We start from the raw sequence: 27644 nt of genomic DNA, 5'->3' as shown, positions 1-27644 counted from the left end.
AATCTTGCAAACAATTTCTTTACTGATATAAAAAAAGTAGGGTCGAAGCTATCAGAATATGGTAAAATTTACCGCGTTTCTGGGTCTTGATCACAAAAAACTGCGGGATTTTTATCGAAATGCCTTGGTAATGATTTTGATAAAATTAATAATAAATGTATGGTAAATCTCGTATATTTAAATTTCATTAACAAGAATTATATATTTTTTCTCAGAAATGTCATTATCATAGAGTACTGTAGCTTTACTGGAAAATTTTTCTCCGTGCAGTATAGCATGCAAAAATTTAAAAAAAAAAAGTTTCATGACAGGGATTTCAAACCAGGTAGCTGTTAAGTCCTATAACAGAACGTATAGACTATATAACTGCTAAGTTTGAGGGCTTTAAAATATTTTTTGGATGGTACTGTATCGACTAATGATAGAATTTTGATAATTCCTCAAAAACGCATTTTTTATTTTTATTTTATAATTACGTTTACAGTTCTCGACAAAATTGAAAATGTTCAACGGATCGTAACGTGAAACAGTGTTTTATTTTTATCCCTCTAAGCAGTTTGATTTAACATGTTTTAGTTTGGCAAACAGTTACATTGTTAGTCAACTTTGACGAAAACGTTTCTGTAGCGCGTACAAAAGTGTTGAAGGAAATTTAGATGTTGAGCATGTTTTGGATCTCAGCAGATATTGAATCCTTTTTTTTTTAAAAAAATTTTTGTTCCAATTGTTATAGTGCATATTTAAACACGTTTGTTAGTCCTCTGATTTTTGATTTAATTTTAAAAAGCAAATTTTTTAATTTTTTCTTCTAAATTCGATGATTTATGTTCAAGAGCTGAATTTTCTAAATTCAAAGTAAGACATTATATAAAAATGTATGCAAAGAGATAAACAAAACAAAATATTGTTGAAAACCGATTTAATATTTTTTAAACTAAACATGCATTAACTTTAGGTCTTTTTCACTAAGTTCAAGATAAATCATTTGTCTTGAAATCTTACGCTGTTCCAATACGTGAATTTCTGAGAAAATTACGTTTACACTGCTAAAGAATTTAGTTTTTGAAATATATTTTATTTTAAATGCTTCTTATATGCTGTATATTTCATTTTAAATATATTTTATTTTAAATATTTAAAAGCTTGTAATGTTCATTGTTTGAACACACTCTTTTACTTATGAACAGCTAATAGTAAGTACATACATATTCTCACCTGATGTAAAATTCATAAACTGGTCTCAAACTAATTAAACGTGGGTCTGATTGAATAGTAAATTAACCAGACAATATCTCAAATTTCGAGTTCATGTGGAGTTTCAAACATTTAGTTGATCAATTGTATAATATCATTTGATTGACTCGAAATTTAATCGTTTGCATAGTCATAAATTAATACGCTGATATTAGCTGAATATGCCTTATATAACTTAGTTATATATAACATATAACTTCAATATATAACTTAGTTCTAATAAGAATAGTATGAATTTGAGATATTCAGCCAGTTTTCACACTCTGGAAGCACTTACTTACAATTTATAAATAGTATATATTATGTATACATAGTATATACAATTATATACAATGTAAAAAAATATTTCGTTACTTTTACAACATTATCTACTGCAAAATCACTTAATCTCTGTACATTTAAGGAAATTATGCAATATTAGCAATATAAGATTATAGATTAAGAATATTGCAATATATTATGCAATATAAGAATATTATGCAATATAAGCAATTTTCCGTAATCGGCGTAATGGTAAAATTATATGGAGCAAAAATTCTAATATACCGTATTTTTTTACAGCAGCATTTACTAGAAAATCACTGAACCACTGTAAATTAATTATTACTGAGCAAATTATGGTAAAAATGGACTTTTAGGGTTTCAGCATTTTTTTAAAATTTGATCCGGAATGTTTTACAATGTAAAGCGTGATAAAAAAAAATGGACCAGCGTAAATAACTTTTGATCTAATGATCGGATACTTGCGTTCAAGGACTCAATTTTAATTGTTTGAGGGGGGGACCATAAATATGCTAAATAATAAGTTAGACATGCTAATAATAAGCTAATAAATATGCTAATAGATATGCTAAGAAATATGCTAATAATACGACGATATTTTAAGTTTCGAAATTAGACATAAAAACGTCTTTTCTGTGACTAAACATACCTTTTTTTCGACGGATGTTTGATTTCCAAAATATTTGGGGTAGCCGCCATCTTGAAAGCATGGTCCCAATAGTTTGGTCAGGAGAGTGACCCAAAGTTTGGACCTCTTAATGCTAATTTTACTTTTTAGTATTTCGCTTAATCAAATTAATTGTATAAGAGAATTGAAAAATCTTTGCTCGCAATTATAAAATTCATTTATCTAATGATAAATTCATGAGACAATAAATTTTAGCAAATATTAATTATTTTGTATTATTTTATTTCATAATTGTTGAAAACATTTTGAATTGTAAGGTATACAATTTTTTACATCAATTTAAGGTATCTAATTTTACCTGGCGAAATACGAAATGTGAACGAAATTAATTGAATAGTACCTAAGAAATAGATTTTTACTATTTAATCGATTTTGTTCAAATTTTGTATTTTTTCCAGTAAAATTCGATACTTTAATGTGATGTAAAAATTTATAGATCTTACTATTCAAACTTTTTTCGTCTGTTATTAAATAAAATAATAAAAATAATAAATATTTTGGAATTTTTTTTCCTTTTTACATGGTGCATCTTTGGCTAAACGAATCTTATAATTGTGCGCAAAAATGTTTTGATTTATTTAAAACGTTCTCGAAATATGGTGAAATACTCAAACAGTAAAATTAACATTAGGGGGTCCAAAGTTTGGATTGCTTTACTGACCAAACTATTAGGACCATAATTCCAAGATTGCAGCTACCCCTTTTATTTCGGGGGTCAAAAATCCGAATCCTTCGAAAAAAGGGTATGCTTATTAAGAAAAGCATGTGTTTCATTTCGCAACTTAAAATATAAAAAGAACTAATTAATTAAAATATAGTAGTATATAGTAGTATATAGTTAATTAAAATATAGTAGTATACAGTAGTAAAATATAATGTTGTGTCCTCAAACCATTAAGATGGAGTCCCAAACTTGAAGATCTGATCAGTTAGTCTGTTTAATTAAAGTTATTCAGGATGGTGCGTTTTTTTTTCTTGTATACTGCACATGCAATTCAATTGATTTTTGTTAGAGTGATTCAGCTCACAATAATCTTAATCCTGAGCTTTCTCTTTTTACTATAATACTTAATTATCCTTAGGATTGCAGAAATATATATTTTTTACTTCAAATAGAGTGCGAGATAAAATTCTGTTTCGTCGTTTCTCCTTATTGAACATCAAGTAATGTTGAAACGGAAGCTTTTATGTCCATGATTATGTTGTGTCCTCAAAATTTAATATATTTATATGTTTAGATATGCAATGTATGTATTTTTTTAAATTTAATGCTAATGAGTACAATACAGTTAGAGTTTTCGTTCAGTTTTCATAACAAGATATATGTTCATAGATATGTTATAATAAATAAGCGCAGATTTTTATAAAATTGCACCAAGTTAAAATATTGTGACATTTTTAGCCAAGAAACGAAAACCAAGGTCAGTTTCAAGCCCATTTTATATCATTATTAGCTAAGTGAAGATAAAGATTTCATCAAGATAAAGCCAGCGTATATAACAATGTTTCTCTTGCTTATTTATACATGATAATGCTAACAATGCTTATTTATACATGATAATGCTAACAATGCTTATTTTTACACGATAATGCTAACAATGCTTATTTATACATGATAATGTTAACCTCAAAGCAGTTATGTAATGATTTTCACTTGGTCCTGACCTTTTGCTCATGTTTGGAATATTGTTTTACAAGTCGTAGATGGAGAGCAGTATATATCTGTACTGAAATCCAAAATATCCATTAGAATAGCATGATTAAATAGCGATGCAGAAAATATTCAAAATAATTGTTTTTCAGTTTTTTAGTCAATGTCACACCAATTACTGAAAACTTGTATTTTATTTTCACTGAATAAATATTGTCTGAAAAAATATTGTTTGTACAGAAACTTTTGTGGTAGTTAAAATTAGTCAAATGTGAGCAGAGAAAGAATTTCTAGTACAATTTCGATACTGTATGGTAATAACGTTTTTTTCAAAAAAAAATCGTAATTCTGGTTAATAAACCAAAAAATATACGATATTTAAACCTTTCATTTGTTATCTTTTCCTTTCATATTATCCCTGTCTATATGAAATTCTGGTCTTAAAAATTATAGTTCTTATTACTAACCAAGTAGAGCGAAAAACAAAATTGAAAAGTAAGTTAAACCGAATAAGTGGTTTTTTATACTATGATCAAGGTAAAATTTCCAAGTTTTATATCATTGACCAAATTTTATCACGTTTTATAAAACCAAATTGCTAATTTGTTAATTTTACCAAAATCGTTACAAAAGCATTTTGACAAAAATTACTGAGCCTTTTAATGTTTTTGTAGAGCCGGAAACCATAAAACGGTACATTTCGGTTTATTTTGTGTATATATATATATATATATATATATATAGAGAGAGAGAGAGAGAGAGAGAGAGGGAGGGGGGGGGAGAGAGAGAGAGAATATGAATTTTTGATATGCAACAAGCTATAAAAAATAGGTTTGATCTGTAGTTTTGACATAATATGTTAGATAATAAATAATGGACTTTAGACTTTCGTCAAAATGACTTATTTTCGAAAAATATCTACAGTTCGTAATGTTTTTACCCTAAGTTCGTAATGTTTATACACCTCTATATAAATCAGTCGAAAAATTTAAATTTATGTATTTTGCTTTAATAAATTTCTCTGTTGATATGTAGTTTAAATGCACATTATAAATTAAGAGCAATATAAAATAAAAGGAAAAAAACGGCGATTTCGCTTAAATTTTAAATATTTCTGAAATTGAAATTACACTGAGCTGAATCTAAGTTAAAGACTTAATTTTTAATAAAAAATAAATACAAATATACATACATATATAATATTTATAGAAATCAATACTAAAATATTCTAAACCCTGAAATGGGAGACATTAATATGATTTTTCATCTAAATATATCAAAGAAAAGCAACAGGTGAGCATGTAATTAAATAATGAATGTTTTTGTTTGTCTTTAAGTATGTTTCTCAATTTCTATTCCCGATGGCAAAAATACATTAATTACATAATGAGAAATAATATTAGTTTTTATAAAGAAAGGAAAAAAAAGTTAATTCATGGTTTCTAAAAGGAGAGAATTTGCAATACGCAGTTTTCGAAAAGCGCGTTCTGATTAAGCAGATGGTAAGCATTAAATTAAATGAATACGTTTTATTAGTTAGCAAATCCGCATGTCCATTCGTTGTCTACCTATGATAATCACAAGAGCAAAGTTGAACTTAATAGTAGATGTTAAACCAAATGCGTGAGCGTAAAGTATCGAATTGCATAATTTAGTTTTTCTTTTTTTTTACATTTCAAATGTAAACCAGCTAACTTCTGTCCTGATAGAATCTAGTTTTACACAAAATTGATAAAATAATTTTTTAGAATTAATCCCTGCCTCAATGCAGAATTGTCCGAAGCATGAATATGCAAAAGTTAAATAACGCTTGACACATACATTCTTCAGTTCGATTTTAAAAGAAGAATTTTGCTTTGGAGAACCCTGTTTAAACATGGTCCTCCAAGAGTTTTATCTCAAAATTTCCATACAACAACAATTATCAAACTAGAACGCTTGCTTGATGAAATATGTTTTTTCCACTAGAATTATAATTTTAACAAAAATGCCTCTTTCACGCGGTTTTTTCATTGTTTCAATTCATTTTTATCTGTTTTGCCTTGGTAAGATTTATTTAGCGATTCCATTCATTTACTCACTAACTATCCTATACCAGCATGCCACAAATTTTAACATTCAAGCAAATTTTTGATTTGGAATTGAGATATTCATGGCGCAAAAGTATTTAACTTGTAAGTTATTGGGACGAATATCATACCATTAGTTACAGAAAAAAAATATTTCAATTTTATTTTCTATATCAGTTACTACGTGTCTGTAGACCAATATTTTGTAACATTTTCGCCTTTCATAAGTTTGAAAAGGAAACTAATTTGTTTTGTGGTGACCAGATAGCTATTTTGTTAAGCATGCTACCTCGGTCGTATTTAAAAATGTTATCCAGTCTTAGTTCGGTAACCCTTATCTAAAAGTATTATTGCAAGTTCTATAGGAAAACAGTTTAAAAGTATACGATTCGGACCGAGAAGAAAGAGGGAAAATATCGTTTGCCTCCTATTGTTGCGACTCAAGTTTAAATCCCGGTGATGACTGGTAAGTCAAATACTGCTCTCCGCGTGCACAGACCACAGTTCAAAATATCTGAAATAAAGTATGATTCCTGATTTAGAATCCTCTTTTAATCCTGCATACCGTTAGAGGTTATGTGGGTTTATTAATCATTTAATGCAAATTTGGGTAGATTTTTATCAACATTTTTCGCATGAAAGAGAGTTAGTTCTATTGCACGCTTTAGAACATTCCTTGTTTTCTGGTTTATCTTCGAAAATGTAGAAAAGTGAAAGCCAAATCCAAAATTGACCATATAATAAAAAAGTGAAAAATAAAAGATAAGGCTTGGTAATAAAATAAAACATGAGATATAAAATAAAATACACGACATAAAATAAAGTACAACCATAAAACAAAGTATGAGAAAAGAATGAATTATTTAAATTTATCTCAGAAATTTCAAAAGATAAGATTTGGAATAATTTATTAAATAGAATAGAAATACTGAGTCTGAACCACTAAGAATAAATCTGATAAAAATAAAGCAAAATAAAAAATTTTAACCCCCTTATAAGAAATGAATTTTGTCAGCTGAAATAAAAATAGCAAGCACATATCACTCAAAGTATTTTGTAATTTATCCATTCATCTCAGCAGACATGTTTTTTTACAGTTCTTTCATCTTGACAAATCTTTTCTTGTGGCAGAGTTGATAGATTACACATCTTCTTTGCCTCGATACTTCCTTCTCAACCATAAATTGACCAATCGGGCGTCATGAAATACATTTTTTCAGCCAATCATTTTTCAAGTTATTCAATTTTGGACAACGGTTCCGCCTATGGAATACTTTTGCAATAACCAAGAATATAGATATTTTTTAAGCTTATAAACTTTATTTCATTCCATACATCTTTGAAAATAATCCATTTCGAATTATAATTTTTAAATATCTACTATGAAATTTATTTTATTCACTTTTTTCTGAGTTAAAGATTGAAGCAAATTGACTTCAATTTGAATTTAATATTTTGTTTTTTTTGTAAACAGTTTCCAACTTACTTGTAACTGAAGGACGCAATCTAAAACACATGTCTACTGACGGGGTCCAAAAATTAATCAGATTTTATGTAGGTTTCTTTTTTTATGTGTGGATAAGAGAGTTTTAAACATTATTGCCAATTTCCATCAAGTTATTCAAAACAATAAAAGTTAATGAATAACAAATTAAATAAGTAGTTATTCTAACATGTTTAATAACATATTATTTCAAAAATAATAAATTTACAGCACTCTTATCAAGTGCACTTTTAAAATAATTGCATGATTTATTAAAAAGCTCGGACTCGTTTAAATAAATTTTCATGATATCAAAATCATAAAAAAAATATAAAAAATTAATTGCAGCCAAATTTTAGGAAGATTAATAATAATTGTTCTTAACTTGTGCTGAAAAATAGCGATTCGGATCAAATTACTGAAAAAAAGTGCTAATACTCAGGATGCCGGTATTTTAAACCGTAAAATCCTTTTCTATCGGAGCAAAAAATCTGATATAACGCAATTTTTATAGTAATAAATATCAAAAAATCACTGAATCACTCTAATTAAATAAATATTAATGTATAAATTACGGTAAAACATTTTATGGTAAAAAAGGATTTTGCAGTAAAATGTTATAGCTGATGTACCCAAAGTGCCAACCATTTACACCACGATTTGATCCTGAATTTTTTACCGTGCTGTTTGTATCTTTCTCGTTTTTGCTATTTTGATATTTATTTTGTTCAAAATTTTTAGTAGACAATTTCACACATAAGAAATGAACTCATGAACTTAGGGGTTCTAGGGGTACGCATTTCATACCCATTTATGAAATTTGCATATGCTTGCTCATGTGGGGAAATTGAACACACAAATGTACTTTTTCTCAAAAACTTTTTTAACGGATTTAAAATTTTGAATGTCACAATATGGGAAATTGAATGCTGGGAAAAAAAGATAGTCCAGAATATGGTAACAGTTACAATGTTACCAGAATTAGCAAAATATTATTTAATATGTACCTTTTCTTATTTCTTCCTCAAACGATATTCTAAAAAAAAAATCTTCATTTAAAGCGTAATATTCCTTCAAGCATTACTATCGTTTTATCGTGCATTACTATCGTAAGTACGTTATCGTTCATTTTTTAATAATCATTATTCTTTACATTCATTTATTTATTTCACTTCATTTTTAGTTGGAAAGGTTTAAAAAAATGATTTCAGAGTCTATGATACTATTTATTATCAAAGAAATGTATCTTGTTCAATTTTTGACTAATGATTTAAAATTTCGTTCAATTTCACGAAGTATTAAGAATATTTTTTCAGATATTCTCATCACAATAATTCAGTAGTTGCAACGAAAGGTTTCCGTTTTAGATTGCTCTTATTTATACTGAAAAGTGGTAAAAAATCCTAATTTAAGGACAAATAAAATCTTTTATTATGCTCCAGTTTATTTTGTTTCGACATTCTTGCTGATTTCAAAGTCAATCATTACAAAGAAAATCCAAAATATCTTCTCAAAATTCAAGATTTAATAATTTGGAAAATACTTAATGTTAACTAAATAACGTCTTTTTGCTTTTATGTTGGTTTGTTTAAAAGCTAAAATTCATTTTCAACACTGAAAATAATTTTTTTCATTATCAACCTGTAATACAAACATTTTCAGCATCAAAGTTCATTTTCAGTTATAATTCAATTCTAAAATTAATCCTTGTTTTTTATATTTTAAATACATTAAATGTTGCCTCGGTTAGATTCATTTATTGTGAAATATAAGAAGAACAAATTTTTCTAAAAAATTTTATTTCAGGGAATCATTGTTTAAAAAATTTTTTATACTTAATTACTTGGATAAAGTTTATTTAATAAAATAATTCACAAACGAAAAAAAACTAAATCTTTATGTAAACATCAACTGCAAATCTATGTCATCATTACTCCAAGCTGCTCCTTGTAACTTTGTTGCATATTTTTGTATCCAAATTTTGTTATCATTTTCTCTCGTACAAATTTGAAAATTGAATGCTATTATCCATATTTTAATTAAAGTAGGAAAAATAACAGTTCACCGAGAATATTTTTTGTTGACTACAACATGACAAGAGCTGTCGTTGGAAGAATAAATTGAGATTAAAATAGTGTTTCTTGCAATGTTCCTCCTAATCTTTTCCTTCTAACTTTAAATAAGATGACATAATGTAAAGAATTTAATAAGGTATAAATTGTTATAATATCATCTACCTTCTTCCATATTTTTCTTTTATTTAATTTAGAAAAAGTAGAATTTTGATTCAAAACTGTGAAAAAGAAGCATATATAAGACAAAGAAAAAGATCGAAAGAATAATCGAACTCCTATTTAAAAAAAAATTTAAGTTAAGTGCACTTAAAAAAGACTTAAGTTGAAGAACAGTATTTTGTCATTGTTGAAGAATAGCATTTAAAAACTTAGTTTGATTACTTTTACGATCTATGCTTTTACCTTGTAAAGGCTTCTTTTACTTAGTTTTTAGAAACAGACTTTAACTCTTTAACTCAGAACTTGTATTAAGCATATTTTTTTCACAATTTTATCATTTTTTGTAATATTTCAGGTAAAAGTAAATGAAAATATTATATTTAGCATTGCAGTAATTTATGGTAATGAAATACAGCATGAAACACAGGTTGTCTTTCTCTGCATTAAAGGTAAAACCTCCCAAACACAGCTCACTTCCAGGCTGTAATTTTTCAAATTTGTACTTATTCGCAGTTATTTATTTTTAAGAGAGACAGATATTTACCGTTGGAATTTCTTTAATTTAAAAAACCAATTATGGATAAATTTTTGAACATGAATTAAAAATAAATTAAAACCTCTTTTTTGAATTTTATATTTTAGTACAAATATAATTTTAATAATTAATAATCTGAAGAAAAAAATCAGTAACTATTAGATTATTTTTTTATAATTAAAAAATACTCATAAATATATGAGTATTTTTTTTGCGCATATGTATCAGAACGTCAAAAAATGCATTTAAAGGGATCACAGGTGTCCCATCTGCGTTAAAGGGTCAATGTTAAAATCTTTACCAAAAACTATTCACACATTAGGCTTAATGGATTAGGCTTAATGGATTAGGCTTAATGGATAATACTATTTATTAGGGATTAAAACATAAACTAAAAAGAGCATATGTACTCATCCGTCGTTAAGATATGGATCTGAAAAACCTATTAGATAAGCATGTGTAATAATTTCTGCTTCATAACGTCATACAATGCTGAAAGCTTTTAAATCAGACGGAAAGTTTTTGAAGAATTATGTATTGACTGTGGTAAAAATTTTGTTAAATATACACGAAAATAACCAACAAAACATTTATTCTAAAAAAATTGCTAATTTTTTGCTATTTAATGGAAGCCATTCTTAACTTATTCATTAGAATTGTTCCTTTTTGCTATCGAATTACCAAGTTATATTTAATGATACGCATTAAAATTCTTCTTGGCATTTTTTTATTTCACTCTTTTCACAAAGAAAATATCGAAATAAATACAAAGATATAAATCAAAGTGATTTCGTTGAGTTTTTTCAAGGAACATAAATTCTAAACTCTTTCTACCGTAAATCAAAACCAACTTATGTGGGTCAGTGAATGCATAAATGTGTATTAAGCACGCCATAGTTCGTTGCAAAGGAATCAATACGTTCTTTCATTTCTTGAAATGACTTTTTAAATCATTACTTTGAAGTTTCTAAATACCATTAAGGCTTGTGAAAAAACCCTAAGATTAACAAAGCCAGGCATAAACTATTAATTCTTAAGCATTAAAATAGAATTGCTTTTCTCTTGTCATTTACGATGCCGGAGATCTGGAAAATGCATAAAAAACTAAAAGCTTTAAACGAAACAATGCTAAAGTTACTTAGATTCGAAAAATAAAGTTCTTTTGCATCGCTTATTTCCGTGCGCTTGAATGTCTTTGAGACCATTTCTAATGTAGAATTTGCTTTCCCAAAAAATGCATTTAAATACCACAATCATTTTTTCTCCAAAAAATGTTTGTTTTTCATAATTGTTGCTTTCGTAAGTGAAAGAGTATAGTGTAAGACGCTATGCATTTAATTAATACACTTAACAGATATTAGTATTAGGTTTTATGGTAGATACATAAAATTGTTAAACGAATCTATTATAAGTAAGTTCCAAACTTCCTGAATACATTAAAATATTTTGAATGCTTTTGGATCAATTGGAACACTTTAAAGCTCGGTAATTTTTATTGAAACGCTTCGGTAATGATTTTGGTACAATCACCGAAGCATATGGTTTTATACTAAGTGATAAAAGTTGATAAACGTGGTCAATTTGATAATTTCATCATGATGTCTAGGAAATGGCATAAAAACCCTTTATTCGGAGGAATTCATTTTTCAGTTGTTTTTTTATTTACTCTATTTGAGGTTATAAGAACTATAAATTTAAAAAGTTGAATTATTGATAAACCGTTACCGTATGGACGGTATAATTACCAAATGAAGAATTTAAATAATGTATATTTTGGTTTTATGAACCAGAGTCGTTTTTTTCCAGAAATTTCATTACCATACAGTACGGAAATTTTACCAGATTTTTTCTCCATGTGCGAATTTTCGAACATGAATTGAAATCAATTTTTGGAACGAAAAAGTTTATTAAATAATAATTTTAAATGTTATATAATTATTTTTAACTAATTTTTTATTAACATCACCGCTACTGTATGAACTACAGCAGCAAATAAAGAAGTTAAATATTATTGTTTCTAATATTATTTAATAAAATTCTTCGTCACTATTTTACCTATATAATAATCAATGTAATCACATACTTTTGGAAAAAAAGATCAAAAAAGAAAAAGTAACTAAAATATAGTTAAACTTTATATAAATCACGCATGGATCCTAATAAAAATAAATTTGTTTTTTTATAATAAAAAAGCGTTTTCAGTGGAAATTCAATTTCTGCATACTCAAAATTAATGTATTTCCTATTGTATATAGAATAAGAATTGCTTATTAAACAAATCATATTGCTGTAAAAAGAATATTTAGAGATTGGTGCAGAAAGCACTAGGTATTTAGAGAGAATACATTCATACACATGCAAAATTACTTATCACCATGGTTTTCTTTCTTATGCTCTAACAATGAATTACATGTCAGTACAGGAAATAACGGAAAAAGGTTATAACGTGTTTACACACGTAAAACCCTCTTTTTACTGACAAAATTGTGTTATGACATAACTTATTTAGAAGAAAAAGAAGCTTTTTTCGAAGAAAAAAATTCATGCTTAAGATCTAATTGGTTTTATAAACATGCAATTACGTTACACTAGTAAAAATAATAAATAATTTCTATACAGAAAGATTCATTATATTTCTAAAATATTAAACAGAAAAATACTGAATAATCTTTAAAAAAACACTGCTCCATTTTCAAATGAATTTATATGAAGTTGTGATTCAAGTTCGAATATGTCATTAAATTAAATTTTGTTTATCTTTAGTAACATTAATTTTTTTAAGAAAAAAGTTGAATTTCGCCAGATGCAGCTTAAATTTAATATTATACAGTAATTTTTATTAAAATTAAGTTTAAGACTCAAACTCTAAGATAGACAATGTAACTTTTTCTACACGTTTAAGGAATTTTTGATGCATATAACAAAAAAAGACAAAAAATAAACATTAACATAGCAACTACAACTTTATATTATTCCCTAAGATATTATAAGAAGGTTTGAAAGGGTTACTTTTACTCTCAATAAGAAATGAATTTTTTTCTCCTGCGTTGCAGTTATAGTTATGTAAACTAACTTTTTTTTCCTCTGAAATGTATTTTTTTTAAATTTTATTTCATAATTAGTCTCCTTGTAGTTGTCTCAAAATGTCACACTTCTTAATCTTTCTTAGTTTACTTAAAACTGTCTCAAAAATTATTAAAAATAAACATCGTTTCCATTACATCATTTTATAGTGCTTTCTTTCTTTAATCTATGGCAATAATATTTTGTCTGTGTGTGAGGGGGTCTATTCTACTTATAAATCTTGAACTTTTTGTGTTAATGCCTTAAAGTTTGTCAGTGGGAGCCAGGGGTAATTTTAGTTTCTGATCCTAAATCGTGTTCAAAAAATTAAATTCTGTAGTTCATGAGACATCTTTGAAAGTATCTCATTTATTCAGCATTAGCCGTTTTCATAAATTAAATAACGTTTCAAATATTGGAAATATAATACCAATAATGTTTGCTAGCTTACAGATCTATTTTATTTATTACAATTCATTACACACATTATTTAATTCATATTTATTTTCAATTCATCATGTCTGATAAACTCAATCAAATTAGACTTTGTATGGCTTCAATGATCTAAAAAGTCGAAAACAAAATGCAATCGCGTGATTATTTTCTTTATAGTTAGGCTTTAAAAAAGTGGTTCGTTTCTTCAAACCTAAATAATGAAAAATCAATTTTAATTGAAATTAAAAACATATTAATTGATTAATTGAAGTAATACACTTAGGAAAGTTTCTTCATTATGATAAATCCATTTGGTAAACAATTCCGGATCAAATTACGGTAAAGAATACCGGCACTTGGAATGTTGATACCTTTTATCTTAAAATCCATTTTTACCGGCACCTGTTACGGAACAAAAAATCTGATATACCGTAATTTTTATAGTAGTAATTACCGTAAAATTGCTGAATCACTCTAACTTAATTAATATAACTCTAAAAACTACGGTGTAAATTTTTACTATAAAAATAACTTTTACAGTAAAATTGATTTTACGGATGATGCACCCAAAGTACTGGAACTTTATACGTAACCTTATTTTCAAAATTATAGTTCTTATTACCACACATTTGGTACAAAATACAAAATTGAAAAGTAAACTTAAAAGAATAATGGTTTTTATGCCATGCTCCAAAGTATCACGGTAAAAATTACCTACCATTACGAAATTTAACAAATTTTATCGCATTTTATAAAATTACATTTTAGTGTTGATTTTAACAAAATTATTATCAAAGCACTTCGACAAAAATTACTGAGCTTTAGTGCTCCTCTGGAGTCAGAAACATAATTAAGTTTCCACAGTCTAGTAGCTTAAACCATTTTTGTTCTCATTACATTTGTAGAACCAATACCTTCTATAGTACAGAGCAAGAAAATTGAGACTTAAAGTTTTGCCTTTTCGTTGATTCTTGCCAACATTTTACTTTCAATATGAAATGTGTCTTACGGGAACTAAATTAATAAATATAAATGTTCTATAAAAATCAATCTTTGCGTTTGAAATTATATTTCTTTCTTAAAATTTAATTGAATAAAAAATTTTGTCCGAGCAATAAATAGTTAGAAATAAACTTGAAACGTAAATAAGCGATTGCATTCAGGAAGTCGGAGAACTGATGGGATCAACTGAAAAAAGCAGAGCTAAAAATTTTAGTATTTAAAATAGGCTTAAAATGTAAGGAAGGAGCTCAGGAAGACCAAGATCTTGAAGATCTCCCATTTTTTTCCCAAATGACAAGCGTAGAATATTATGTTGGCACTAAACAATAATTATTTGGTTTTCGAACAAACGGCAAAAATAAAGGGCTTACTCTTTGTGTCTAAATGGACTGTTATACAATATCTGATAAACTCGTTCCGGTTTCTGTCAAATCAATGCTTCTTTTAACATCTGATCAAAAGGCTGAGCGATTTAAATTAATTCGTTAAAGCTTAAGCAGGAACTGCGAAAATGTTTGAATGTCATATTAAAAAAAAAGCATTTTAAATTTAAATAAAAAAATAAGCTAATTGGGGAAAAAAATAGGAATTTAAATGTTAATGGTCTAAGCTGCTAAAGATGTCAGAAGTAAAACTTGCTTGTCAGTTACTGAAGAAAATACTAATTTATTCGCATATATTTCTAAGGAAAGACTTCCCACAATGGAAAAAATCTATCCTGAAGACTTTCTGTTACAACAAGGCAATGCTAGCTTTCACACTTCAAACTGCGAAATAGCTGGTTGAAAAAATAATAAATACTTTAAAGTCACCTCCCCTCACTGCCTGATCCCAGTATCATAGACAATTTTGATGAATAATGAAAAAAAAATTTAAATCAGGAAAAAGGACAATCAAACATTGGAATGAGTGTTAAAAAAAATATGCGACAAAATTTTTTTATACACGTAGAGTGTATCATAGTCTCGTAGAGTGTCTCGTAATCTCGTAGAGTGTGCGCAAAGACGGTTATTGATACTGAAAGTGAAAGAATTAACTACTGATTCATATGTACAAAGATAAGACATCTTGAAATGTATTTTAATGTCTGATTTCCATTCTATTTACTTGGCACTCTCAGAAAGTCTCAAATCGTGTGCACCATTTCGTGAACTGCAAGTAAACAGTTTCTACAATGTCAATACAACTGAAAAGTAAATATTTTATAGCTAAAACTTATTAATCAAATTATATCACGGTAATTTTCCGTAACAAAATCAAACTGTTTAACCCACCAAAGCAGTCCGTAGAGCAAAATTTTAGTAAGAATATTAAGCATTTTCATTCTTAAAATCATTATACGTACACTAAAATTAGGTAGTGTTAAATGATTCAACTGAAATTATGAACTGCATGAAACATCGAGGGTAAAATTAGTGTACTGGTCAGCTTAATTAAATATAGAAAGTTCTACGTGTGTAGAATTGATTAACGCTATTAATGCTTAGAAGAATTAATCTTCCCAAGACTTTAATATGCATTTTCTTAAAGCAGTGCTTTTTTGTAATTGTGAACTTAATAATTTCTGAAGAGCTGGAAAAAAAACTCCTGACAATTTAAATACGACTATGCATGTAAAGATTTTGCCAAAATTTTTAACATAAATCTAACTATACAACAGTTCATTAGCGCAAAAATTAATGTTTAGGAGCAAAATAACAAAAATATAACAAATTAATAAAGGAAAATAGCGAAAAAAATAACAAAATAACAAAATTAACTCGACGAAAATGTAAAATAGGAACTATTTGTGTCTATATGAAACTCAAAATCTTGATCTTATTTTTTTTATTTGATTATGGAAATCCAATTTTTTAACATTTGAACCTCAGAAATAGTTTGATTATCTTTTATAATGCAAATATTCTCTCCTATTAATTAAAGTTTGGAAACATGATTTAAGTGAAGATGTTGAACTCTGGCTTATATAGGCATTTTTTACTCAATTTTCTAATGTGTTTTTAAAAAATAATATCTATACCATCACAGCAATATTATTAGTTTTCATAATTTAAGTAAACAGGATGAATTCTAAACTGGAATATTTTAGAAAGGGATATTATGTCCCTGAAATACACTCATTATATTTCTCAGAATGTCTTATAAGTATACTTATTATAAATTCGTGCAAAAATTACAAAATACCAGAAACATATTAATTTTTTTAAATATATTTTCCTAAAAAAAATCCTTTTTAAGGACAGCTAGAAGGGTACACATTACGATACATTTACTAAAAAGGCGGTTCAGCTTTAATTTTTTACGAGTCAAAAAATATATATCATTCTGTCTAGGGTTCCAAAAACATATATTTTTCTCGAAATTTATTTTCTTCTTCATTTCATTTCTTTCCGAAATTTATCTGTGTTAGTTGCTGCATTATTAACCTCAACCCTAGAAATCATCATTGCCTTTAGAAAATAGAGATAAATAAATAATAGTAAACTAGCTTTGAACTAACTGTAGAAACAAGCCTTTTTAGAACATTGCTCCAAACGAAAAAATTCAATCGTGACCTCTTATTTCCCTTTCGTCGCGTGGCATGCTATTCGCTCTCCGTTTCCGAAAATTACGTAATTACGATTTACGATCCTCCATTTGTTGCGACGATGCTTGGCCGTTAAAGGTTTACGCCCGGCTTTTCGAAAATCTCAGAGTAAGGAAGATACGGCGCCATAAACAAGCGATAAACGCGCCAACTCTAAATTTATCATCAAAATTACTTGTCAACGATAACTGAGAAGACATGAATTTTCATTTTCATGCAGACTCTGTTACACCTAGATGACGATTGCTTACGTAAAACACATTACTTTTTTGTTACTTTCTTTCATTTAGGAAGGCAATTTTCCAAATTTGGCCATCAATTTGGTTTAGTAGGCTTTAATGATGCCCTCATTATACTTTAATGTTTAAGTATGATTTTAATTAGTTTTAACTCTTAAGTTCAATTAAAGCTCTTATTACTGCCTTTCTATGCAAAAATTACATTCTAATTATACTGAAAACATCAAGAGAAATGACTTTTTACTCATATAATTATTTTTAACATTTGTGACTTTAAGAACTTTTTAGTTAAGTAGTGTGTAAATCATTGTCAGTTAGTGTTTTTGCATAAGAAATGCTGAATGGCATATGTTTATGCAACTAGGGCATTTGTAGTTGAAGATTAACGGGAATAACTGTACATGTCCATTTTTTATAAAAATTACTATTGTATTACTATCTGCTAATTTTGCGGATTACTAACTTATGACGAATCAATAACATAGAAACTTGGTCTTCCTAGAGAGTTATTACACCTTGAAGATGACCGAGCAGTGATAAAACAGTCTTCATCGGCACAAAAACTCGTCTTTTTTCCTCAGAATCAGCTGTATGGACATAAATCATTCTCCTCTATCATTAATTAACCTTTAAGAAATAGTTTTACTTATATTTATTAAGCAAAAATTTCACATATTTAAAGTAATATATTGTTATATTTTGTCTATTTACTAGCAGCCCTTTTAAATAAATACAATTTCAAGTATTTAGATATTTAAATCGGACATCCAAGAACAAGACAATATAAAAGAGTGGATTTAATTTGTGTCTATTACGAGCTCAGATGGGGAATTTGTTATTAAAATGTTCAATGCAATATATGCTAATATTAAAAAAATATGCTAATTATCTCTGAGGAGTAATAAAGCAAATTAACAATTCTGATATAGACGAAAGCTGTGTTCTTATTTGTTATTAATATGATGCAAACTAATGAATTTTATTTTAAAGGTTTTTTTCAGCTAAATCGAAATGAACTTTAACAGTTATATTTAATTTGAAATATATACAGGCCTCAAACAATAAAAATTACACCTTCAGGAAAAAAATTCATTGAAAACAAAGAAATAGATCCTAATGGCACTGTTCAAGAACAAAAAGACAACATAGCCAAGTAAATGAATATTTAAACGCGATCTAAATCTGTGCTCCCGTTCCAGACTTATTAGTGAACATGTATACTGAAGATCTTTTGCTCTTTTATGTATAGAGAGAAGATATTATTTCTTTAAAAAATACAAATAAGGTAATTTCTTATAACAATATGAACATAAATCAAAATGATCTAGTAAAATAAATTATGCACTAACAAAAAATTTTATTGTAATTTGTTTTGTACAAAACTATGCATGTTGCTTCAAAATTACACGTTTTTTCTCTGGTATAAAAATATCAAAACGAATATTGCTTATCGAATGAATATATTATATGAATACTAAAAGGAATATTATATAGAGAATTTTAGAAAATATATGTTATTATTATAACCGTTATGATTTTATACATTTCCTTGCTTACATTATTCCCATGCTTAAAAAAAGTACATGCAATAAAGATGGATTCAATATTTTAATCAAATTGTGCGAAAAAGAAAAGTATTTATATATTTTGAAATAAAGCAATGGATTTCACACTTTCTATAAGAAGTGCATGATATATGTTATAGCATATAGTGCATGCTATATGCTATTTTTTGTCAGTTATGTTCATTATGTATGTAATAATGTAATAATTGTGCAAAAGATAGAGTAATTTTAGGAGAAAGAATTTTTAAATACATTGTTAAATTAATTACAAGCAATCCATCAATATCTAACTGTTGGATTTTGCATGGCTTTAAAATGCTAAAAATATATATTATAATATCATTCTCAAATAATTTTAAAACCATTTATGCTCTTCTTCACTTATATATTAATTTGTAGCTATATGAGCTGAAATTTTTTTTTCACTTGTAAATTTCAAAATTTCTGCAGTTATTCAAGCAGGACTTAAAAACAGTTTTTTTCATTACAACATTTCTTAAATTTATTGTGTTAAAAATCAAGCATTTCTTTTCATATTTTCTTACGTAATCATGTCACTTTTTATTAAATATTAAAGCTTTATAATAGTTGTATGTTCAGGACGAAATCTGAAAAAGTTTACTTAAACGTTTATAATGCTTAATAAACGCTTTCAAAGAAGCGATGAATTATTTATTTCTTTAGATAGTTCCTTTTTACTCTTTTTTATTCATAACTTTTAAGATAAATCCCAAATATAACAAAGGCATTAAACTCTTACACAATTGCGCCTAAATTATCTTAACCAAACGTATCGCTATAAAACATTCTCTTATTATTTGTCTCTAATCTTTTTATTATATAGAAAATAAATTTCTTACATTTGTAAGGGAACTAATTAACTGGACATAATTAAACTTTTATTTTATTCTTAATTAAAAATCCCTGCATTATAAAACAAATAACACTAATTAACTCACAAGAATTTTACTTTGAAAAAATATTCTCTGTTGCTCCACCCATCCCTTATACTACAACACGTTAAATTAATCCCCATATTGACAAGATTCGCTTAAATCCGTTCACCCATTTTCATTGTCTAGAACTAATTAATGAGACTAAAGAAGCCATCATGTTTTATCAGGCGCGATACATGATTTTGGCGCAGGTTCTTTTCAAAATCGCCATTCATCTGATTTTTGGCTCGCTTCATTAAACATGGATGGTGATGACGGTGATACATGACCCATTCGAGTAACACGTGACCGCTGCATAATAGAGATTTAAGCAGAGGACATATGCCGTCAAATCCATTTCTGTGATTTATTATTTTCGTCCATTCTTCCGTAATTTTTCGAGTAAAATTATTTAAAATGAAATTCGGAGACATGGATTTAATATCTGGAACAAAGTTAAATGAAAAATATTCCACAGTACATATCAGATAGAGCTTATTTATTCCAAATAATTTTATTTTTTTAGTTTAATTATTTGAAAATTCTATTATTAAGTTTTTATACAGTAGTATATTAAAATGCTTAATTCAGATTAATAAAGTACACTGTACTCTTAAGACCAATGGTATTTTCAGATATCACAAGTCAATATCTTGCATGTTTTTCTTTGTTTATTATTAAATATTATAAATTTTCCTGCAAATATTCTTTTTCGCTTAGATTTTAATTTTACTGTACACAGATATGTCATACATGCTAAAAAGAGCAAATATTCTGGTAAAATTACCGTACGATACGGTAATAATATTTCCGGTTTAAAAAAAAACGATAATTCTTGTTAATAAAATTAAAATATGGAACATTTAAACGATTCATTTCATAATTTTTTCAATCATATGTTTCAGGTTTATAGGTTTTTAGGTTATTCTGGTTTTCCAAATTATAGTTCTTATTACCTTACATTTAAAAAAAATACAAAACTTAAATCTAAACGAAACTAAATAAATGGTTTTTTAGCCATAATCTGTAGTATCTTCATAAAATTATCCAAATTTAGCACAGTTATCAAATTTTATCACATATTATTAAACCATATTTTATTGTTAGTTCACCAAAATCATTACCAAAGCCCTTCTTTAAAAGCTACTGATCTTCTAAGTATTCCCATTGTTCTAAAAACATGGTAAATTATACTTTATTCTAGCAGTTTTTATCATACTTTTTTCTCCATGTACAATTTCTAATTTATTTTTTTCGTAATTAAAATACATTTTGAATATTAACTGACATTTAACAACACGAATAAAGCTAAACAACGTCGAAAAAGCACAAATAATACCACACAAATAAATGTTGAATAGTATCGGTTCTGTAGTAAAGAATCTTTATTAACGTTTAAACACAGAATGAAAGAGGGAAACTCAGGAGAAAATGACAAAACAAGTTATAACATGAACAAAAAGAGAATTAGTGTTAGATCAATGGATGTCCAAATATTTGCATTAGGATATCATGGGTAAAGTACACTGGTACCACAAATACTTTTTGCATTCCTTCAATACTCTCTTGATTAAATGCATTCATAAAATATATGTAAGCCTCATTAAGTACGATAACCGTAGGTCAAGAGATGACCTAATATTTTTAGCAGGATATTGTAGGATAAATACACTGGTACCACACATAACCTGTTTTGCAGTTACGAGTTCAGGGGTTATGTATAATTTGTATTTAATATTATGTTATTACATATTATTATTTAGATGAATTTTCACTTAAATATGGTATAAAATGATCTTTAAAAATGGTTTTAAGAGCTTACTTAGGTAAATCTAAAAAATATCTTTTTTAAAATTCACATGCTCATTTTAAAAACAGGTTGTTAGAATTTATTGACTCTTTGCTATTAGCACAAAGCGAAATTTAGTTACAAAATTTATATTCGAGTCTAATCATAATTAGGTTAAAACACCAGTACTATACTGTTTCTAGCTCAATAGAAGCATTAAACAGCTGTGTAAGTTTTACCAAAGGACTTTGGTAATGATTTTAGTAAAATTAACATTGAAATAGGGTTTATAATAAGTGAAAAATCTTGATCAATTTAATAAAATTCGGTAATTTCATTATATTACCTTAGAGACTGACATAAAAGCATTTTTTCGGTTTTTACTTCTTAGTTTTGTATTATTTACTAAATGTGTGGTAATAAGAACTATACGTATGCTATACTTAAGAAAACCAGCAGTATTTAAAGCAAACTATTACCTCATGAATGCCAAAAATTACCAAATGAATGATTTAAGTACCATATATTTTGGTTTTAATTACGAGAATTATGGTTTTTTGCTACCAGAAATGTCTTTATCACGCTATTCATTAGTTCCACCAGAATTTACTTCTCCGATTACAGCGTTATATTTTGGAATTTGTTACTATTACTTATTATATGCTTAATTTATTTTTCATTACGTTACATGTTAATCTTACTTTTATACGCATTATCCTTAAATTTTTTTAAAATTATAATCTGCATCGCATTCGTCTATTAGTCACATAACACTTTCTTCTTATATTTTTACTGGCTTATAGAAGAAGAACTATTATTAAACGTATTTATTTTATTTATGTTTTATATGCTCACTTTAAAAATTCATACCAATTTATTATAAATTTTTATTCGTTCAAAAATTTAAGGGAACATATAATGAAGCTTGGATTACAATAAATAGTTAGCGTGAATCTTAGATCTTAGTGATCTAACTAATTTTAATAAAAATCAAAAATTCAGTTTGCACTTTTCAGTTTGACTTTTTTTTGCATTTTTTCAGAATCCCAAACATATTTCATTAATGTTTCAGAAGCAATTTTTTAAAAAAAATTATGGATATATTTGATGCAATTTTGATAAGGTTTTTTTTTTGAACTTATACTATTAAATAGTGTAATTATTTTATTTAGGGATCTATTATAAAATATGGCCAATTTAAGGACATCTTACTACTATTTGCTGAAAAAAACTTTTAATTGTCATTTTAATAAATCATCTTCAATCTAATTCTCCGATTTGTTGCTATTCCTCCATTTGCTCAATTTGATAAAACTACTGAACAGTCTAATTAAATTTTGCAAAGAGAAAAAATTGCTTTGTTCTTCACAGTTTAAAATCACTTATATATAAATTTTTGTTTCAAGAATTATAAAATAGATTAAATCGGTGGAATAACAGCTAATATAATATCAAAGCACACTTTTTTAAAATTAAGCGAAAAATTTTATTACGCAAAACACTTCTATTATGCTAAGAAACCAAGTATTTTCAAAACTACCAGAATATGGTAAAATTTACCTTGTTTCTAGTTTAACGGAAACAGTAAAAAGCTCAAGAACTTTTACAGAAGAGTTTTGGAAATAATTTTGAAAAAACTAACAATAAATTATGCTTTCATAATATGTGATAACATTTGGTAGATGAAGTAAAAATTGGTAATTTTATCATGATAGCTTCAAGCATGGAAAATCCTTTATTTTGTTTTATTTTTTACTAAATGTGTGGTAATAAGAGCTGTAATTTTGAGAACCTGAATATTCGGTAATTAGTTACCATATGAAAGGAAAAATTCCTAAGCGAATAGTTTAAATATCGTACATTTTGGTTTTATTAACCAGAATTAAAGCTTTTTTTTTTACCAGAAATATCCTAGCATTACATTGCGGTTATATTTCCAGGATTTTTTTCTCCCTGTATATTATGCAGTAAGCAGTTCAGAGAGTATGTATAAACTAAATTGATAATAATATTATTTTTGCCTTTGCGAAGGAATTTTTGGGAGGGAGTGCTGCATAGCCTGAGTCACTGCAGCTCATGTTATTTAGTTTTATCAAAAATTGTTTAATTAATTATTTCTGCTTAATTATCTTCTGCTATAATTTTTTCTTCAACATGTACCAATTTTTTCACTGACAACAAAATATACGTCTATTTCTTAAAAAGAAAACACAAAAGTATTAAAGTGGCACGAACTCTTAAAACTCTTCGGTTATAAAACTCTTCGGTAATAAAATAACATGTTTTAGATTGCATTAAAAATGAACAGAATTTCTTGCGATATGGAAGGATTAGAAAAACGATTCTGAGAGGTGTTTTAGAAACTGCAGCAATGATTGCAATTATTACAAATAAGTACTTTCATGCATCTGAGTGTAATGTAATGAATATAATTAAATGAGGTTCAAATGAGGTGTAATGAACATAATTAAATGAGGTTCAAATGAGGTTTAATGAACATAATTAAATGAGGTTCAAATGAGGTGTAATGAACATAATTAAATGAGGTTTAAATGAGGTGTAATGAACATAATTAAGCGAGGTTCAAATGAGGTGTAATGAAGATAATTCAGATTAACGCAAATATTATGCCAACTTTCCCCAATTGAAAAATAATTCGTCTATATAATGTTAACGTAATATAAATCTCAAATATATTTCATGAATCCTTTTAAATCTTGAACAATTGTGCTTAAATTATCTTAACTGAAATTATCGCTATAAAACTTTGTCTTATTATTTTCTTTTAAACTTTTTATTACATTGGAAATGAATTTCGTAAATTTTCAAATAAACTGGGCTAAATTAAACTTCTATTTTATCCTTAATTGAAAATTTCATTTTTTAATTACAAATAAAAATTTTATTTTTTATTGAGAGTCTTATTTTTAAATTAAGAGTTTAATTGAGATTGAATTTAAACTTCAGAAATTTAAGTTTTCTTCGAATTTTTGCCAAAGCGTGCTGGTAAAAATTTCCTATTGCACCAAAGCACTATGCTTGAAAAATTAACAGTATAATGTGGTTTTATAAAATATGAAAAAATTTAGAAAATTTAGCAAAATTTTAAAATTTTATCACGATAACTTAGAGCATGGAATAAAAGCAATTATTCGAATACATTTATTTTAAATTTCTGCATTTTTTTCCCTAAATGCTTGGTAAAAGGAACTATAATTTCGAAAACCAAAGTTTCCGGTAAACCATTACCATATAAACCTAAAAATTTACCAATTAATAGTTTAAATATCTCATATTTTGGATTTTATAACTGAAATTAAGGCCTTTTTAAACATAAATACCATTACCATACAGTACTGTAATTTTACAAGAACTTTTTCTTTGTGTAAGTTGAAATTGTAACTTTCGAAATTTTGTAAAATTGTCAAACATCTAATTTCCCTATTTTTTTCCCCAATACACAACATTTTTCTGTTATCACGTTTTGTCATTTTCTAATGTTTTGAAGGTTTATACCACATCTATTTTGAAGCTAACTTGAGTATATGCTTCATATTTTCGCATTACGCCTCTGTTTTATTTAAGTTGATCGGAAATTCCAGATACTTATACGCTATTTTCTTGCCTAAAAATATGGCTGACCTCTTTCATACTCACTGTGAGCTTTCGAAGATAATTCCGTAAAACAAAAACAACCAGTTTTGCAAGGTTCAATCATTATTCAGTCTGACTAATAGAGTCTTTTACTTTTAACGAGGGATTGAAGTGAATATTTTCCGTAAACACAACTTAAGGAAAATTTTAAAAAATGGTATTTGATCAGTTATTTGGCCAGTGTATTTGAAAAATACACTTTGCTATACTATTCTCACAGAAATTGTTAACCATTCATATTTTTTCAGCAAATCCAATTAATAACAAAAAATTGTACTTCGCATCAAACATTTAGCAATGTCCATGATTCAATACTTGAAGATTATAAATGCATAGCTTTAAATCTATCGAAATCAAATTTTGAATGATTATATTTTTAAAATCATTCATTGTGTTGAAATTTATATTTTTTACTGATTCATAATTTTGCCAACGTGGAAATGCATTATATTTTTAGCAATACCTGATTCGCCTTTGGTAAGTGTGAGCTCTAAATATAGAAAGTGATTTGGAATAAAATATCCTTACATCAGAATTTGAAAACGCGGAACTGAAGTGAAAAAAATTTCGGCAATTGTATTTGTTTTTCGACAGGTAACTTTTAAATAAAAGACAAAATTTAGGGTAAGTAAGAGAGAAGAAAGTGCAACTAAACAATAATTTATCGCTTCAGACTTTATTCAGGTACACCGGCATCAATTTTAAACTTATAAGATTTAAATGATCAGAATCACAAGCTTTTTGCTTCATTTGATGATCTAGATCATTTTATTGTCTTTTAAATTATATATTGTCTGTTTCTCAGGAGGTAACAGAGTTAAGTTTATACATATATTATTTAATAATCAATTTTTTTTCTTTTAAAAAAACTTGTCACACTGATTTTTGTAATTTTCTTTTTTTAATTTCATCTTCATCATATTGTCACGTTGCTACAATATTTATCTCAATTAAGCCTCATACTCAGCCAATTTATAACTTAAATAATTCATACGTACAATATTCACCTGATTTAAATATTTTCCAAAATTTTCCGGGTTTTATTCGGTAGTCCAGTAAACTTTTGAAAAATATTCTGAAAAAAAAATAGCAAAAAGAATATTTTCATCTTTCCAGCATAGAGTGTACTAAAATAAAAACCTCTCGCTCAATTACTTTAAAATTTTGATTGAAGGAGTTGATCAAATTATTTTCAAATCTATTATTATTAATTCATTTCGAAACAAATCACGACAAAATCATGCATTTAAGATGTTATTTTAAAAATTAATGAAATATAAATTTGTTCTTTGCTTTGTAAACACACGTGCAAAACATTAAAATTTACCTGTTACATCTGTTATCGCTTGTCCATGTGCAATTAGTTTAGAAACAAGCACTATAAAAACTATCATTATGTGTTTTGATATAATATTCCTATATGCAAAATGCATGGACTTAAATCCTTATTTAATGAGATACAGTCAAACACTCATCAACATTTTTTAAACCGAAAGAACCCAAATCCACCTGACAGAAACCTCGTGTTTTCTTTGGAGATCAAGACCACGTGTCTGTCACTCATAGACGCTTTCACAATAAGAGAGAACTCTATTCCAAAGAACCACACTCTCTAAGACTCGTAGTCGGTATGAAATCAATTTTCTTGTGGGGTTAGGGATATGCGCTCCCTTTTAAGCTGGCGCATGCGTGCATCAAGTTTTGGGATAATCGAAAGACCAAAAGTGGTTGGGTGTTTTACCTGAGTTTCTAAATTTCTGGTTTTGTTTCTTTTGTTTAAGTTTTTTACACAGAATAGAAAATAAAAGTCTATCACAAACTGTTGCTTTTTATTTGTTTTTTAAATATCTTCAAAGTAAAAGTAATATTAATTTAAACCATTTATAGCTGCATATATGAAGGTAACATGTGTAATTAATTAAAAAAATTTACGAAATGAAAAAAAAATTATCTTGTTTTATATATACCCAATAATGCACAATAATTAACTGTGTTAAGCTATTTATCAACTTGCAAGCATTCTGATTGTTGCGTATTTTTCCTGAGTAATTATTATATATTTCTGCTAAAAGTAAAAAATAACACTTTACTCAAAGCACAATGAAAATAATTACAAAAAAGACGCTAAATTAAAATTAAATTGGGTACTTGCAACTCGAAAAGAAGTGAAGTGATTATA

The 27644-nt window shown here is 27.0% G+C and overlaps 1 protein-coding gene across 1 annotated transcript in view; it reads right to left on the bottom strand.

Annotated features, from left to right (window-relative positions):
• The window catches only part of LOC107452972 (cell adhesion molecule Dscam1), a 245490-nt gene extending 218378 nt beyond the window's left edge, over nt 1-27112 (bottom strand). The window contains exon 1 of the mRNA XM_071184720.1: nt 26793-27112. Coding sequence (XP_071040821.1) covers nt 26793-26898 — 106 coding nt within the window. The 5' untranslated portion in view covers nt 26899-27112. The remainder of the gene's footprint in view (nt 1-26792) is intronic.
• Nucleotides 27113-27644: the final 532 nt, after the last annotated feature.

The sequence above is a fragment of the Parasteatoda tepidariorum genome, chromosome 8 (assembly GCF_043381705.1).
Source record: "Parasteatoda tepidariorum isolate YZ-2023 chromosome 8, CAS_Ptep_4.0, whole genome shotgun sequence".
NCBI lineage: Eukaryota > Metazoa > Arthropoda > Arachnida > Araneae > Theridiidae > Parasteatoda > Parasteatoda tepidariorum.
The sequence above is the reverse complement of the archived record's forward strand: the minus strand, read 5'-3'. Positions and strand labels throughout refer to the sequence as shown.